The sequence below is a fragment of the Monomorium pharaonis genome, chromosome 3, assembly GCF_013373865.1.
Source record: "Monomorium pharaonis isolate MP-MQ-018 chromosome 3, ASM1337386v2, whole genome shotgun sequence".
NCBI classification, from domain to species: Eukaryota; Metazoa; Arthropoda; class Insecta; order Hymenoptera; family Formicidae; genus Monomorium; species Monomorium pharaonis.
In genome coordinates, this window is record NC_050469.1 from 11,683,720 (window position 1) to 11,697,789 (window position 14,070).

A 14,070-nucleotide genomic window follows, 5' to 3' on the forward strand; every position below is an offset into this window, starting at 1 on the left:
TTTTTCTCTTTTTTTTTTTTATAAAACCAGTTTATTGTCAACCACAAGAAGTGAATATAAAATTTGATACAATGTTCAATAATTCGTAATCATAATATATCATATACTTCGTGATTACTTAGATATGCTCCTTTTACCCAATTATTAATAAATGTGGCGCTATTATCAAAGCCATTAAGATTAATATGTAAAATGTACGACGAAACTCATAGTTCGTAAAAGAGCAGAACATCCTGAGATACATATTCTCGCAGCGACACTTAGAACTCGGTTTTACAATTGATAAGACGCTTCTAATCACATATCCTGATCAGATCGCATAATATAAATTCGTGCACAACAATCAATACGCGTGTTCAGAATGCAAGTATAAAGCCTGAAATAAAACGACGCGCCCCATTGAAATCTTGAACGAATGTTGTTACATTAAAAAGCAATAGTGTGATATGATTCATTGCATATTCTATTCTATTTTCAAAGAGAACGATGTACTGTCGAAAAACGAGAGCAGTCTTTTCATCAAATTTTCTCTTCCTTCGAACGCATGGCTTTGATTTTAAGGATCGGACGCGTGCGCCTTCTAAGTAAACGCTACAAATCAACTGAAAAAAACATTTATACGATACATTAAATATAGACTATATAAAGAAAATTAACATTTTTGACAAGTTTTCCTATCTACTAAACAATCGGAATTTTAACGCTCGCGCATTTCGCGATTGACGTTGACCGACTTTTTTTTTAATCTTACAAGATATGTCAAATACGATTTAAACATTAAGGATTGACTTCTCATTAAGTGTTTTATGTGGTGCTCGCGACGATGAAACCATGAGCATTGATATCTTAATGATCTCTAGGCAAACTTGCTTCGAATGAATGAATGAAGAGCTACAGATATTTAGAATAACTTCTTCTAATGCGTATATGAGAAAACCATCATGAATTTTTGTCTCAATACATGAGATGGAGAATACACAAAGGTATTTAGAACTTGACCGCGCCGAAAGACAACAAGATCTCAAAAGATCTTCAAAACGTTACATTATACAAAGAATGTTTAAAATACGTTTGAGCATCTAAAGAGATTTCCTTTGATGCCTTTAGACATCTATCAATTTGCATTATTTGCATATATATCCATTTGAAATTAATTAAAGAAATATGATAATGCACTTGATAAATTCGAGCTCGAAAAAATTATTATTTTTCATCTTTCAGCACGGTATTATCTAACATGATGTTCGCGCTGTGAAAAGAGCGATGTCATGTCAGAATTCTTCGGCATTCGAGTATTTTTATCGAATTTAAACTCGTTTAGTTTGGGCATTTGCTTGAAACAGGAGAGATAAACGAGCGTCTTGGATAGAGATTCCTTGATAACGATTAGACGATTAGTGGAGTTAGTTGTTAGTTAAACTAGCCTAACACGTAAATGTTGAAGAGAAATGAAAGGGTTGACAATTTTCTCGGACATATTTCGACACGCGCGCGTGTATGTAGTCCTGACGATCAATTTTCATTTGTCGACTAATACTTTCAATCGCTACGTGAGATATCCTAATTTTTCAGTACAGATGCGCTTTTCGTATGCGGAATAGAAAATGTTTAAAAATGAGTGTTTGTGAGGCTTCCAATAAGATCACTAAAATTTTTACAAAATTCTCTCATTCTTTCTAGGAATCGGATACATCAACATCAATTAGCATTTAGCAAAGCTTCAACCTTTTCATTATTATATTCATAAGAGAATAGCGAATACTCGAGAAAATTATACAACCAAAAACATCAGATGTAATACGATTTAATATACGCAATCTTCATTGATATAGTGCTAAAAAAGTCAATATAAAAGTCGAAGAGTATTTTTTTCAAAATTAAAAAATGAATCTCGTAAAGTTAATAAATATGCTAAGCACTGTTTTAAATTTTAAAATTAAAACCTTTTTTCATGAATTTTAAAATCAAAAACCTTTTTTCTTGAAGATGGAAAAAACAGAAAATGTCTGTGGATCTTTCTTTATTCCTCCTTTCAATTGTTGAATTAATTAATTATAATAATAAATTTTTTCATAAAAATAATTCTTACTTTTATGAAAAAATAGCTTTATTGTATTAATAATATCGAAAGATGATTAACGTTGATGTTGTTGCAACCGTTCCGGCTTTACACACCACAAAAGAAATTTTTGCGGGACGCAATACTTGCAAAAGTATTAAGCGCGGTACACTGAAAAAAGAGTCTTGTTAAATTAATTGGAAATCTGATAAGTTCAATCAGATTCTAGTTGAACTTACCAGATTTCTAATTAATTCAACAAGACTTTTTAGCGTGTAATTCGACTTCATCGTTTTGTATACATATTGACAACGCATTCCTTGTTTAATATAAATTGTAAAAGAACTTTTATCTCAAACTCTTACAGAGTTATTTATTCCTCTTACCGAGAAGTTACAAGACCGTTCGTATTTAAGCGATCGTTTTTACAATATATTGTCAGAAATATTAGTCTGCGCGTATACAAAGCTAGTTGTACAGTTTTGAAACGTATACAATTATCGCGCAAAAAGAAAAACAAAATGAAAATTAGTAAAAAACTTTTACAATATTATGTTAATTTTGCGTATAAATGAGTACAATGAATAGCAATGAAAATCGCAAAGTGAAAAATGCCGATACTAACTCGTAGTTAGTTCATATTAATCTCAGAACTTCTCTTTCATCATTTTCAATGAAATGTGTGTAATATACAGAGATACAGTATTACAAAAATTTTCCGATAATTGCTAATCGTAGGTAACATATTAATAAGTTGTATATTTAATAAAAATCGATCATAAATCTATATTAAAATATTATAAAATAATTATAGAGCTTTTTTAGGATAAAATTGCAATATTGTTCGGAATGTTTCCACGCTTAAATACATGTTTTGAAAAATGTATGAAATCTAAAAAAGTATTGCAATTAAAACGCAACGAAAAATGTGCGCTAAGATATCACTCCAAAATTCTTTTGCAAAACCTATTAATATAATTATATAACTAGTCTTCATTAGAATCCGCAGTTTATGGAAAATTGCATAAATTGCATTCGCATGATAACGCAATAAGAATTTTTCATTCTATCTCACCGCATCTCTGTCGCTTCACGTGTCTTACATAGTAACCATGCATGGATGGAAGCTTACAAGTAGATCGTTTTAATTATATTAATTCAAAGATATAGATCTAGAGTTGTAAATATTACACGCTAAGTACCACTAACAATTCGAAATCACGTTTGAAACTGTACAACATTGACGATAATCGCTCGTATGCTGTGCCGAACGACTAATATTTTGAATTTAGTCTTCGCAGGCGCTTCCACAAACATATTCTCCCCTTTTTATTATTAATGTACAGTAATATAGCCTTTAGTATTAATGTACAGTAATATAGCCAAAAAGTTTCCTTAAGACCTAAGCTATTATTTGTCTCTTATGAACTAGCAACTTGGGACGTCATCGGACTGCTCCTGGAAAATTTGAAATACACACCGACCAACTGAAGAGATAACATAAGTTAAATAATCGTGAGCAAATAAAGTTCAGTTTTTAAACACACGTAAAAATTATCAATTAATACAAAGATGTTCACTAGCGTTCACTTTCTTTTTTTCACGTTTTATCTCACAAATTTAACAAAATAGACAAATCATGATTTAGAGAAAAAAGTGTACCTATAAGAAATAGTTATTTATTTGTAACAACTTGAACCGAGACTGAAACACATTTCCAAAGTTTTCAATTTAACTCTGTTAATTTAATTGAAACTATAATGAACTTTTATTTGTACTCATACTACGAACGATATATTTATATATACTTTATTGTCTACATTATTGTCTATATTATCTGTACATGTACATGTTATGCGAATGGAACACTTCACCTACGCGTCTTACGACTTACATTTTATTGCAGAATAATACATGGCTTATAATTTCGTACATTTATATGGGCGAATGATTGATTCGTACACATGTAGTTTGTTATGTAAATTTGCGAGCTTTGATTATAGTAGATTGATGTAAGAAAGAAAACGGTCTTTTCTGGGAGCAGCCCGCTTTTGTTGTAAATCCCGCAAGTTGATAATTTATTATTGTCATTCACAGAAGTAGGAGTTTTATCCACTTACAAGCTAGAATCTGTTACTTTCAAACGGCTTCCTTAGAAAAAGAAAAAACAAATGAAAAATATAGCGACATAGCCTACGCCTCGAGCAAAGATCTCGTTATTGATCGTGATTGCTCTCAAGTATTGTCATATCGAAAATTCAGCGACACAAACATCGGTAAACGTTTTTATTGTCATTTATTTACTTATACGGTAATTAGTACGAATCCCTATTCATGCATCTCTCGTTTCACCACTTCACCCTTTATAAAGGGCTAGATAATAATTTTCAGAGAGTTTTGTTTGGTATATGTATGATACTTGTGTGTATGTATGTATGTATGTATGTAATTAAGTATAGATACTGGTCTTCGTGCGATAAGCGGTTGAGTCGCAAAAAATTTGCTGCTGCGAATTTTATGGACACCCCGGCACTTAGGAGCTGGACACACATTCAAAACTTGGCATTACACTAAATTCACTACTCTAAGTTGATTATGTATTCCGCTGATTTCTCTTGGTTGCACGTCTTATGTCCCTTGTACGTTTTGCGATATGAATTATATTTATAAAATATCTGCACAAGTTTGCAGCAAAATAAAATTATATTAAAAAATATCAAAAGCACAAGCTTTTGATATTTTTTAATATAATTTTATTTTTTTTTTTTGTTATTGTACTTGTGGGAGTTATTCTTGTTACTTGCGAAAAATGCATTGCTTAATACAATAATTATAATTATGCCGGTATAAAATATACATATAAATAAAACCATATTTAAAAAATATTTTTTAAAATAATGTCAATAATAGTTTCTACGATATATTTTTTCTATAAAATATAACTTGTAGCTTTTTTTATTCATGCAACACGCTTCACGCACAAGAGACCAGTTCCAAAGTACTAGACGGTGTCCTTTTGCCGAGTGGATCCTAATCCTTGTAATTAGACATTTATTATCTGTACCCAAGGCACATTTTACACTTTCTTCGTTTTAAGAAGGTCCACTCTAGTATATACATATTATAACATTGTTACATGTATAGGGGATAGTTTGTAACTCGCACATCTCTTAACTATTACTTTTTCTTTACTTTCTTGTACATAATTCACTTTTCGTTAATCTTTCTTTTCTCTCCCCCCTCCCCCCCCTCTCTCTCTCTCTCTTTCTCTCTCCCTCTCTTTCTCGATTGACTACACTACGTATTATTGTCAAGTCGACAGCATTTATAAATGTATTTCTTACGTATTAGCGTCGATTTAAAATTATATTAAGATCAACTATAGTTTTGTGCAAAATTTACATTGTACATGTTGATGCACCTCCATTTCTTCGCATTAAATTTATACCTATAGTTATGCACTAATCAGCTCGTCTCCGGATATCGTTTGACATATCCTTCCCCTAATAATGAACAATCGTTCGTTATTGTCAAAATTTAATTACTCAGTTCTGATAATATTGTCAGAATTTCATTTGTTCAGTTCTGATCACGATTATTGTCAGAATTTCATTGGCTATCCACTTCCAATCAATATTATTGTCAACTCGATGTTAAAGAGTATGGAAATTTTGCGTTCATGTTCATACATGTATATGTGTATTTGTGTGTATATATATATATATATATGTATATGTATGTATATATATATAATATATATCTCATATATATATATAATATGAAATATTGAATCTGATAGATCTTAAAAATATTTTGCTAATCTTTTACCTTACAAGTAAACCTTATGTACTAAATACTTTCTTACAACCTTGTATGTGTTTTATCGATTTAACAATCGTGTGTACATTGTTGCAGTTTTCACAATTATCTTAAACCGATCAGTTTTCGTCGTCATCTTTATCTGCTATTATTTGTTCCGCGTTAAAAGAAGGAAACGCGATGATTCATCTCGAAAATAAAAGAAGTGCGATAATGGACGCCACAAACATCATAAACATAGGCAAAACTTGACTGACGCCATTTTTTTGCGGGTCGACGACATGAATTTTCCAGCCCAGATTTTTGTGCGTGTAACACTAAATAAGAAAAAGTTGTGGATAAAATTTGAAATTAAAGATTAAGGCCATTGCATGATATTTCCGTAATCGTAATCGTATAAGATTTCGACCAATCATATTGCCCAAATCAGCCGCAATCGACTGAATTAATCAATCGTATTGCTCAATTTCTTACAGTAACGATTACAGAAATGCAATGGTCTTTACTTAAAATATCTAATAAATTTTAATAAGATAATATTTATCGTTAAAATAATTTATGCGTTTGCAAGTACCTTGGCGAAAAAATTTCACAGATTTTTTAATACAAATCTTAGAATATTTCAGAATTCATATACATAAAAAGTTCTGAGAAAAGATGTAAACTTCGTCAATATTTCTCAACAATATTCCAATTTGTATAAAAATCTGAGAAAAATTTTCATGAGAATAGTTCCTTGATTTTTCTCTCATAAATTTATACCTGATAGTAAACTAAGTCCGGCGTGTCCTCTTCCACGGTCCACATGAGTTTGGCAGGCTCACCCTTGTCGCATTTGAGTTCAAGCGTTTGGAAGAAGCTCTTAAATGTCTCATAATTATCCGCATTATCCACCGTTGTACGAACCCATTCGCAATAACGGCCAGCTGCGGTTGCATAGATGTACCCGAAGGAATCGTACTTTACACCAGCATATACCTTTTCTTCCATTTGTTTCCCTATGTTTTGCCCAAGACCACCCTCCGGACTGTCAGTTATGTAGAATGGATGATATCTATATGGCACATAAATATTTTCACAATCTGTTTCACATCATTATATTGAGAATATTATATTATAATAGAATAAAATAGATTATACTATAATAAAATAAAAATATATGATAAGAATATTAACAATTTAATATCGCACAATGCAAATTCTGAAGGGTATTTATCGCAAATATAAGAATATGACTGACCTAGCTGGATTGGCAGGATCATTTCCACCTTCTACGATGAAGGTATAAGTCTGTCCTCGCTCGACGGTGATCTCCGGGATCAGCAATTCATTGATATACCATGCAATGCCCCAAGAAGGTGTACCTAATCACATTAAAATCACTGATTGATCTTGGCCTTAAAATACTACACATTTCGAGAAAAAAAGATCAATTCAAAATTATTACGATACTAATATTACTTAGTATTGTTCTGTATAATAAATTAAAATATATATCCATAAACTTATTTTATGATAGATACTGTTTTTATAAAATATTTTTGATTAAATTTTAATTAAGTTCCGACTTTCATTATCAAGTAATTTTGCGTACATTTAACATACAAAATAATGCAATTTTACTTAATAAATACGAACAAATTAAACGTATAATCACGTTGTGATTAATACCTGTAATTCGTGAATATCCTCTTTTCGCACCAGTCGGACCAATTCTTGCATTGAAAACATTCTTGTCGGTGATAACTGCCGGCGTCCAGGGTTCAAGATCGGGATCCGCGTCCGGAATATTGTATAGGGAATTTGTACACTCGTGGACATTCCTCGACGTAAAATCGATACGAATATCCTCGGTAGTCTTATCGAATCTCTCATGAGCATTGGCTTCGCCCCGCGCATTCAGAGATCCGATGGCAGCGATCACGCTCGTTTCCCTTTCCGGGATTATCCTGTCCTTCTCTGGCTCATTGGTCCTCAACGGACGTGTGTACGTAACTTCAAGTGAAATAAATCGCATCACACTAACGATAATTCCTATTTCGTATACCTTAAATTTTCCTTAATATAACAAAATTCAAAATGGCGCAAATATATATTCAAAAATAATTTTAATTCTCGCATTAAATATTGCAAAGAGTATTTATATAAATAAATATTTTTAATTACAAAATTTCTGTCATTCATGCCACTTTTACTTTAATTTATTTACAAAATTTATAACAAAATACAATTAAACTATTCAATCACAAATGCTTCGTAAATTTTTATTACATAACTAATAAATTTACGTAACTGGTTACGTAACTACATCTCTTGTGTAAGATCAACCATTGCTTAAGTCGCGTGAAGAGTAAAATTGTCAAAGGGTACTGAACATGGCAATTAACCATGCATTATTTCTTGCTTTCTTATCGTAATGCCATCATTTATAACGTGCAAAAGACGTACCCGTTGTTACGCCATTCTTCCTTTCCCCATGTACGAGAATTGCATCGTTCCTCCCACCGATCCTCTGATCTGGGCAAACGCCCCTCTTGCCATCACACTGAGATATGTCTGTCATGTAATAATCCTCGGCGATGAACTTGCCGGTTTTATTATTGTATCCGATCACGACGACGTCGCCGCCAACCATCTCGGACTTGCCATCCCGACCCGACAACCCAAACGCCACGTACTGGTCCTCTTTGATACGTCCCGAGATCCGAATCTGCACGTGATCCTCATCCTTCAGCTGCCACTGCACTTGAACACGGCCATCCAGCATCTCCTTGCAGTTGCTCACTAGCTTAGGCGTTGGTGTGCTGCTCGTCTGAAAGAGAAAAAGTCGCTTTGAACCTGTAACCTATGGTCTCACCATGGGGAATCCATTATGGCAAAATCAATCGCGTTGTACTTACTGGATTGTACCACCACGGCGGCTATTCCATAAAAATCCAGAGCAACGTTATTAAGAAGAATATAAAATATTTAAACGACAAATATGACAATATGACAACAATTATACTCAGAGAGAGAGGCATAGAATTGAAGACTTCTTAAGAAAATTCGTACAGTTGCGCTTAAAAATAACTGAAATAAGAAGTTCGCTGGTACGATTTCTGAATCTAAAATATTAACAGCTACATGTATTTTATAATATAAAGACACAAATAGTCTCTCTTCATAGTGTATTCAATACTCCATTAAAGCGAACCTTTTCATCGTGTATATCAAAGAGCAAAGCCGCGTATATTATCATTTCATAGTAAACGTTAATGAGGGTACATAAGGTACGAAAGTTTAGGGCGTATCAGAGCTGCGGATTGGAGAACTCATTTTGGTTTACCGTAATTTTCGTCTGGCCGAGAGCCGGAGGAACGTCGAGATCCTTTGGAATTAGAACATGCCCGAAATTGTGCCTGTATTCGACGCACCACACTGAGAGCCAGCTGATGTCGTACACTGTCAAATTCCCCGGCAAAACGATCTCAATGTCCTCTCCTTGATATGCTCTTAATGGTACTATTCTGTGGATTAGAGATTAATAATCATTTTCCGGTAAGTTAAATAAATTTTGAAATTAAAGTACAAGTTCCGAATTTTCGCAGAAACATTATTTTTTAATCAAATTTGAAATAATGTTATTTTCTTAAAGTGTATAGATAAATGAAAAAAATAAAACTACTATTATCATCTATAATATTATTTGTATTGTCTATATTTTTTTGCAGTCAATAAAGTTAAAATCGGTATTATTATTATACAAAATAATTATGTAAGACTCATAAAGTTAAAATATATAAAAGTACAAATTGACTTAAAATAAATTACGTAAAAATATCTTTAGTATTTATTTACTCCTTCGTATATTTTAATCCTCTAGATTTGAATAATAATAAGTTTTATGAAAATTAATTCATTAGTTGTTTTACACTCCTTCATTAGTTGTTTTACACTCAACTAACCTGCCCATTTCATTAGGGACCTTGATACCAAAACGACTGGGTTCGGTGCCATTGCCTACCCAGAAGTAAGCGTCCGGTCCGCCACCGTCGTAATGTAAATTTGGAATGTAGATCGTTTTACTATCTAGAATACTGATGTTGCCGCTGCGGAGGCCGTGCGCTAATCTCGAAAATTCAGGAAGTACTTGCAATTTCGGCACTTTCAAGTCAGGCGGTATGAAAACGTCGCCAAAATCAACCTAGAACATGAGGAAATAACATGAGGTATTTATTTCTGTCCCGTGCATAATTCTAACAATTTTCTACGATTCTAATTACTTTAAAAAAAAAAGTTAATTTATTAAAAAAATATTTTGCACACACAATTTTCTCTAAATATTTTCTGTATTTCAATATTTTATTTGAATTATTTGATTCTATTTTAATAATTTACAAACATGTAATTTTATCAAGTTTTAGAAAAAAGTTAAATTATAGATGCAATGCAGACTTTACAATACACGTGGAAATGAAGAAGAGATAAATAAACATTAAATCGCGCATATCGATTACATATGTAATAAATCTTTTTTTTTTATAGCCTTGTAAAGCTATATTATACCAAAATCGTCCCAGCAAACCCGCCAGCTTAGCCTTTCAAAGGTATGCATTTATATCTTCACGGTGTCGTCGAAAAAGTCGATCTATCATCTCATACCTAACGTTCAAGTTGACGTACCGATGAGGGGTTTCGGCTCGTTTATATTCTAAGTTCCGTCAAACGTCTTACAAGGGAACCTCGCAAACTCGAAAATTCAGATTTTAATGAAACTTGGCATAAATGTAGAGGGGGTGAATACATGAATTTAGAAATTTTTAGTTGGTGCCCAAAAACGGTTTGAAGGGGTAAAACCACCTTTCAAAGTTGAGACATTTTTGCCGTTTTTCGATATATCTCGTAAACTAAACAAAATATAAAAAAATGTTTCCTACAAAAGTTTTACAGTATAAATACCTTTATTTAACTATGCTATTTATTAATTTTTTTTTTTTTTTTTTGAAAATGAATAGCGTAGTTAAATGAAGGTATTTATGCTATAAAACTTTTGTATGAAACATTTTTTAATATTTTGTTTAGTTTACGAGATATATCGAAAAACGGCAAAAATGTCTCAACACTGAAGGGTGGTTTTACCCCTTCAAACCGTTTTTGGGCACCAACTAAAAATTTCTAAATTCATGTATTCACCCCGCTCTACATTTATGCCAAGTTTCATTAAAATTAGAATTTACGGGTTCTCGCGAGGTTCCCTTGTCAGAGTATTGTAAAAATTCATTATTTTCCGCAATCGTCAGCCTACTGCAAAAATTAATTTTTACAACACTCTGTGTATTGTAAAAATTCGATATTTTCTGCAATTGTCAGCCTATTGCAGAAATTAATTTTTACAATGCTCTGTGTATTGTAAAAATTCAATAATTAATTTTTGCAATGGTCAGTCTATTGCAGAAAATAATTTTTACAATGCTCTGTGTATTGTAAAAATTCGATATTTTCTACAATTGTCAGCCTATTGCATTAATTATTTTTTACAACACTCTGTGTATTGTAAAAATTCGATATTTTTTGCAATTGTCAGCCTATTGCAGAAAATAATTTTTACAATGCTCTGTGTATTGTAAAAATTCGATATTTTCTGCAATTGTCAGCCTATTGCAGAAAATAATTTTTACAATGCTCTGTGTATTGTAAAAATTCGATATTTTCTGCAACACTCTGTGTATTGTAAAAATTCGATATTTTCTGCAATTGTCAGCCTATTGCAGAAAATAATTTTTACAATGCTCTGTGTATTGTAAAAATTCGATATTTTCTGCAATTGTCAGCCTATTGCAGAAAATAATTTTTACAATGCTCTGTGTATTGTAAAAATTCGATATTTTCTGCAATTGTCAGCCTATTGCAGAAAATAATTTTTACAATGCTCTGTGTATTGTAAATTACCTCTTCAAACCGTTTTTGGGCATCAACTGAAAATTTCTAAATTCATGTATTTACCCCCTCTACATTTATGCCAAGTCATTAAAATCTGAATTTTCGCGTTCGCGAGGTTCCCTTGTTAGTGAAAGACATGAGAACGTGAGAGAAGAAAGTCGGAAATAGAATAAAGAGAGAAAGACGTAAAGAAAGATAGAAGCAGAGAGTAAAGAAGTATGATATCGAACGAAAGTTCGTAAAATCCGAGAAACCGATTCCACCCTCCATATAACAAGCGGGGGCTGCATCCGTCCCTCCCTCCCTCCCTCTCTCTCTCTCTCTCTCTCTCTCTCTCTCTCTCTCTCTCTCTCTCTCTCTCTCTCTCTCTCTCTCTCTCTCTCTCTCTCTCTCTCTCTCTCTCTCTCTCTTTCTCTAGGGAGCGTTTTATGGGAGAAAATTCAACGTTCGCGACGATTTCTTAGCTCATTCCGAAACCCCGAACAAATCTATTCGTGAATGGCGAAATAGCGAGCTTATATTATACCAGCCTTCCTCGAGCGGATTTCCTTCGTTTTCTGTCTCGCGAGAATAATATAATCGAGTTTCTGCTAAAAGGAGATCCTCCTTTAAAAAGCTTCTCTGCATAAGCAAACTGCTACCCCAAGTCCTCAAGATTGGAACTTCTCTCTAATGTAAATATAGAGCTAAACTAATAAAAATAAATGTGTTCACAAATGTTTATTAAATGTTGTGCGTATAATTACTTAGAACTGATGGATACACTTAGATTTATGTAATATATAAACCATAAAAAATTATTACATAATAATTTCGTACTTTTATGAATTTTTTATCTCATAAATGTATAATTTCTTGAGTAATTGCATTATAACAAATTTATGATGCAATCGTTTAAGCAAATAAAAATGGAGATATTACAATTACTGATCGAGAGCCTCATCGTCTGTAATTTCATATTTCTATTATGATCAATAACTAGATAATTAAAATTGAAATAAATTTAATTGGCTTGCTAAAACAGAAATTAAGTAAATGATAGTATCTGCGAGAGATTAAATGAAGGAAGAAAATGTGTATACGAGAAGGAGCCTCAACCCGTAAATAGTTCACTAACTAAGATTACGTCTTTGAAATCACGATGAGCTATGATTTTCCTGAAAACAGCTTCCCGAGGAATATGCTCTCGAAGTTACAGAGTATATTTTGTAGAATTCTGCGTGCGGTACCCAAATCAACGGCGTGGGAGTTTCTTCGGTTTTGCAGAAGTTCCTTTGTATGATATATGGCCGTGCGCCAATTTCGTTCCTAACAAGCACAACTAGCAAAATGGCTGGAAAATTTGACGTTTGCATATACCCACGCCATCATTTACATTTCCATTCCCGAGAAATACTTTACTCGTATCCTTTGAAGTCTGGAAACCCCTCAGCTTCGTAATTAATTCTCTCTCTCTCTCTCTCTCTCTCTCTCTCTCTCTCTCTCTCTCTCTCTCTTTCTCTCTCTCCGATGTCAATTGCCTTCCTTAACAAATTATCAAAGATATCGTAAAATATTAAATAAATATAAGACCGAGCTGCCACTTTTTCATCCACAAAATTTCAGTTATGTTTTTACACAGATTATTTTCGTTAAAAAGAAACACAGACGAAATTATAAATACCAACGTTAACTAAAATATTTTCTAATATTATATCATAATATAGGTACATAATAGCAAAACTTATAATTTTAATAAATAAATATTAATTTAATTCTATCTATTATAAACAAATTTGAACTTTGCTTTACCCATATCTCCTCTCTCAATTTATGCGTTTTGTAAATTTAATATGTACATAATCACGTTGTAGGAATCATTAATTACTGCTTATGACTAAATCAATGTATGACTAAACTAAATTGTACAGTCTACAAGTAGGGGATACTAATTCCTCGATTTTTCACAAATTATTTTGTTTTAAATCAACGGCACGCGGCCGCCCACTAATTTCATCATTAATAATAATTATTATCGACGAGTTAGGATAAACTCCCTTGAGACTCCAAAATTTGCATGCGCATTAATCCCATTTCGTTTAAGGGCTCGTCAATCATACCGCCCTCGACTAGTTGATAGCTCGATGTACGCGAAGCCCCAGAAATGTTCTGTACAAATGAACTGCGAGACAGGGTTCGTAATGGCATTTTGAATGAAACATACTTAAGATTGGTCTTCCAACCGCAACCTCTTATTGTAGCCGAATAGATGTTACAGTTATTGAGTACTA

At 32.6% G+C, this 14,070-nt stretch overlaps 1 protein-coding gene across 6 annotated transcripts in view; it reads right to left on the reverse strand.

The window, feature by feature from the left end:
* Positions 1-8: 8 nt before the first annotated feature.
* Positions 9-14,070, reverse strand: part of LOC105840171 (protein Skeletor, isoforms B/C) — a 70,784-nt gene continuing 56,722 nt past the window's right edge. For all 6 annotated transcript variants that reach the window (XM_036284408.1, XM_028189097.2, XM_036284407.1 and 3 more), the window contains 8 exons: positions 9,826-10,064; positions 9,207-9,387; positions 8,779-8,799; positions 8,327-8,690; positions 7,550-7,873; positions 7,119-7,242; positions 6,641-6,932; positions 9-6,195 (listed from right to left, as the gene is read on the reverse strand). In XM_036284408.1, the coding sequence (XP_036140301.1) occupies positions 6,064-6,195; positions 6,641-6,932; positions 7,119-7,242; positions 7,550-7,873; positions 8,327-8,690; positions 8,779-8,799; positions 9,207-9,387; positions 9,826-10,064 (1,677 nt within the window). In that variant the 3' untranslated portion in view covers positions 9-6,063. The remainder of the gene's footprint in view (positions 6,196-6,640; positions 6,933-7,118; positions 7,243-7,549; positions 7,874-8,326; positions 8,691-8,778; positions 8,800-9,206; positions 9,388-9,825; positions 10,065-14,070) is intronic.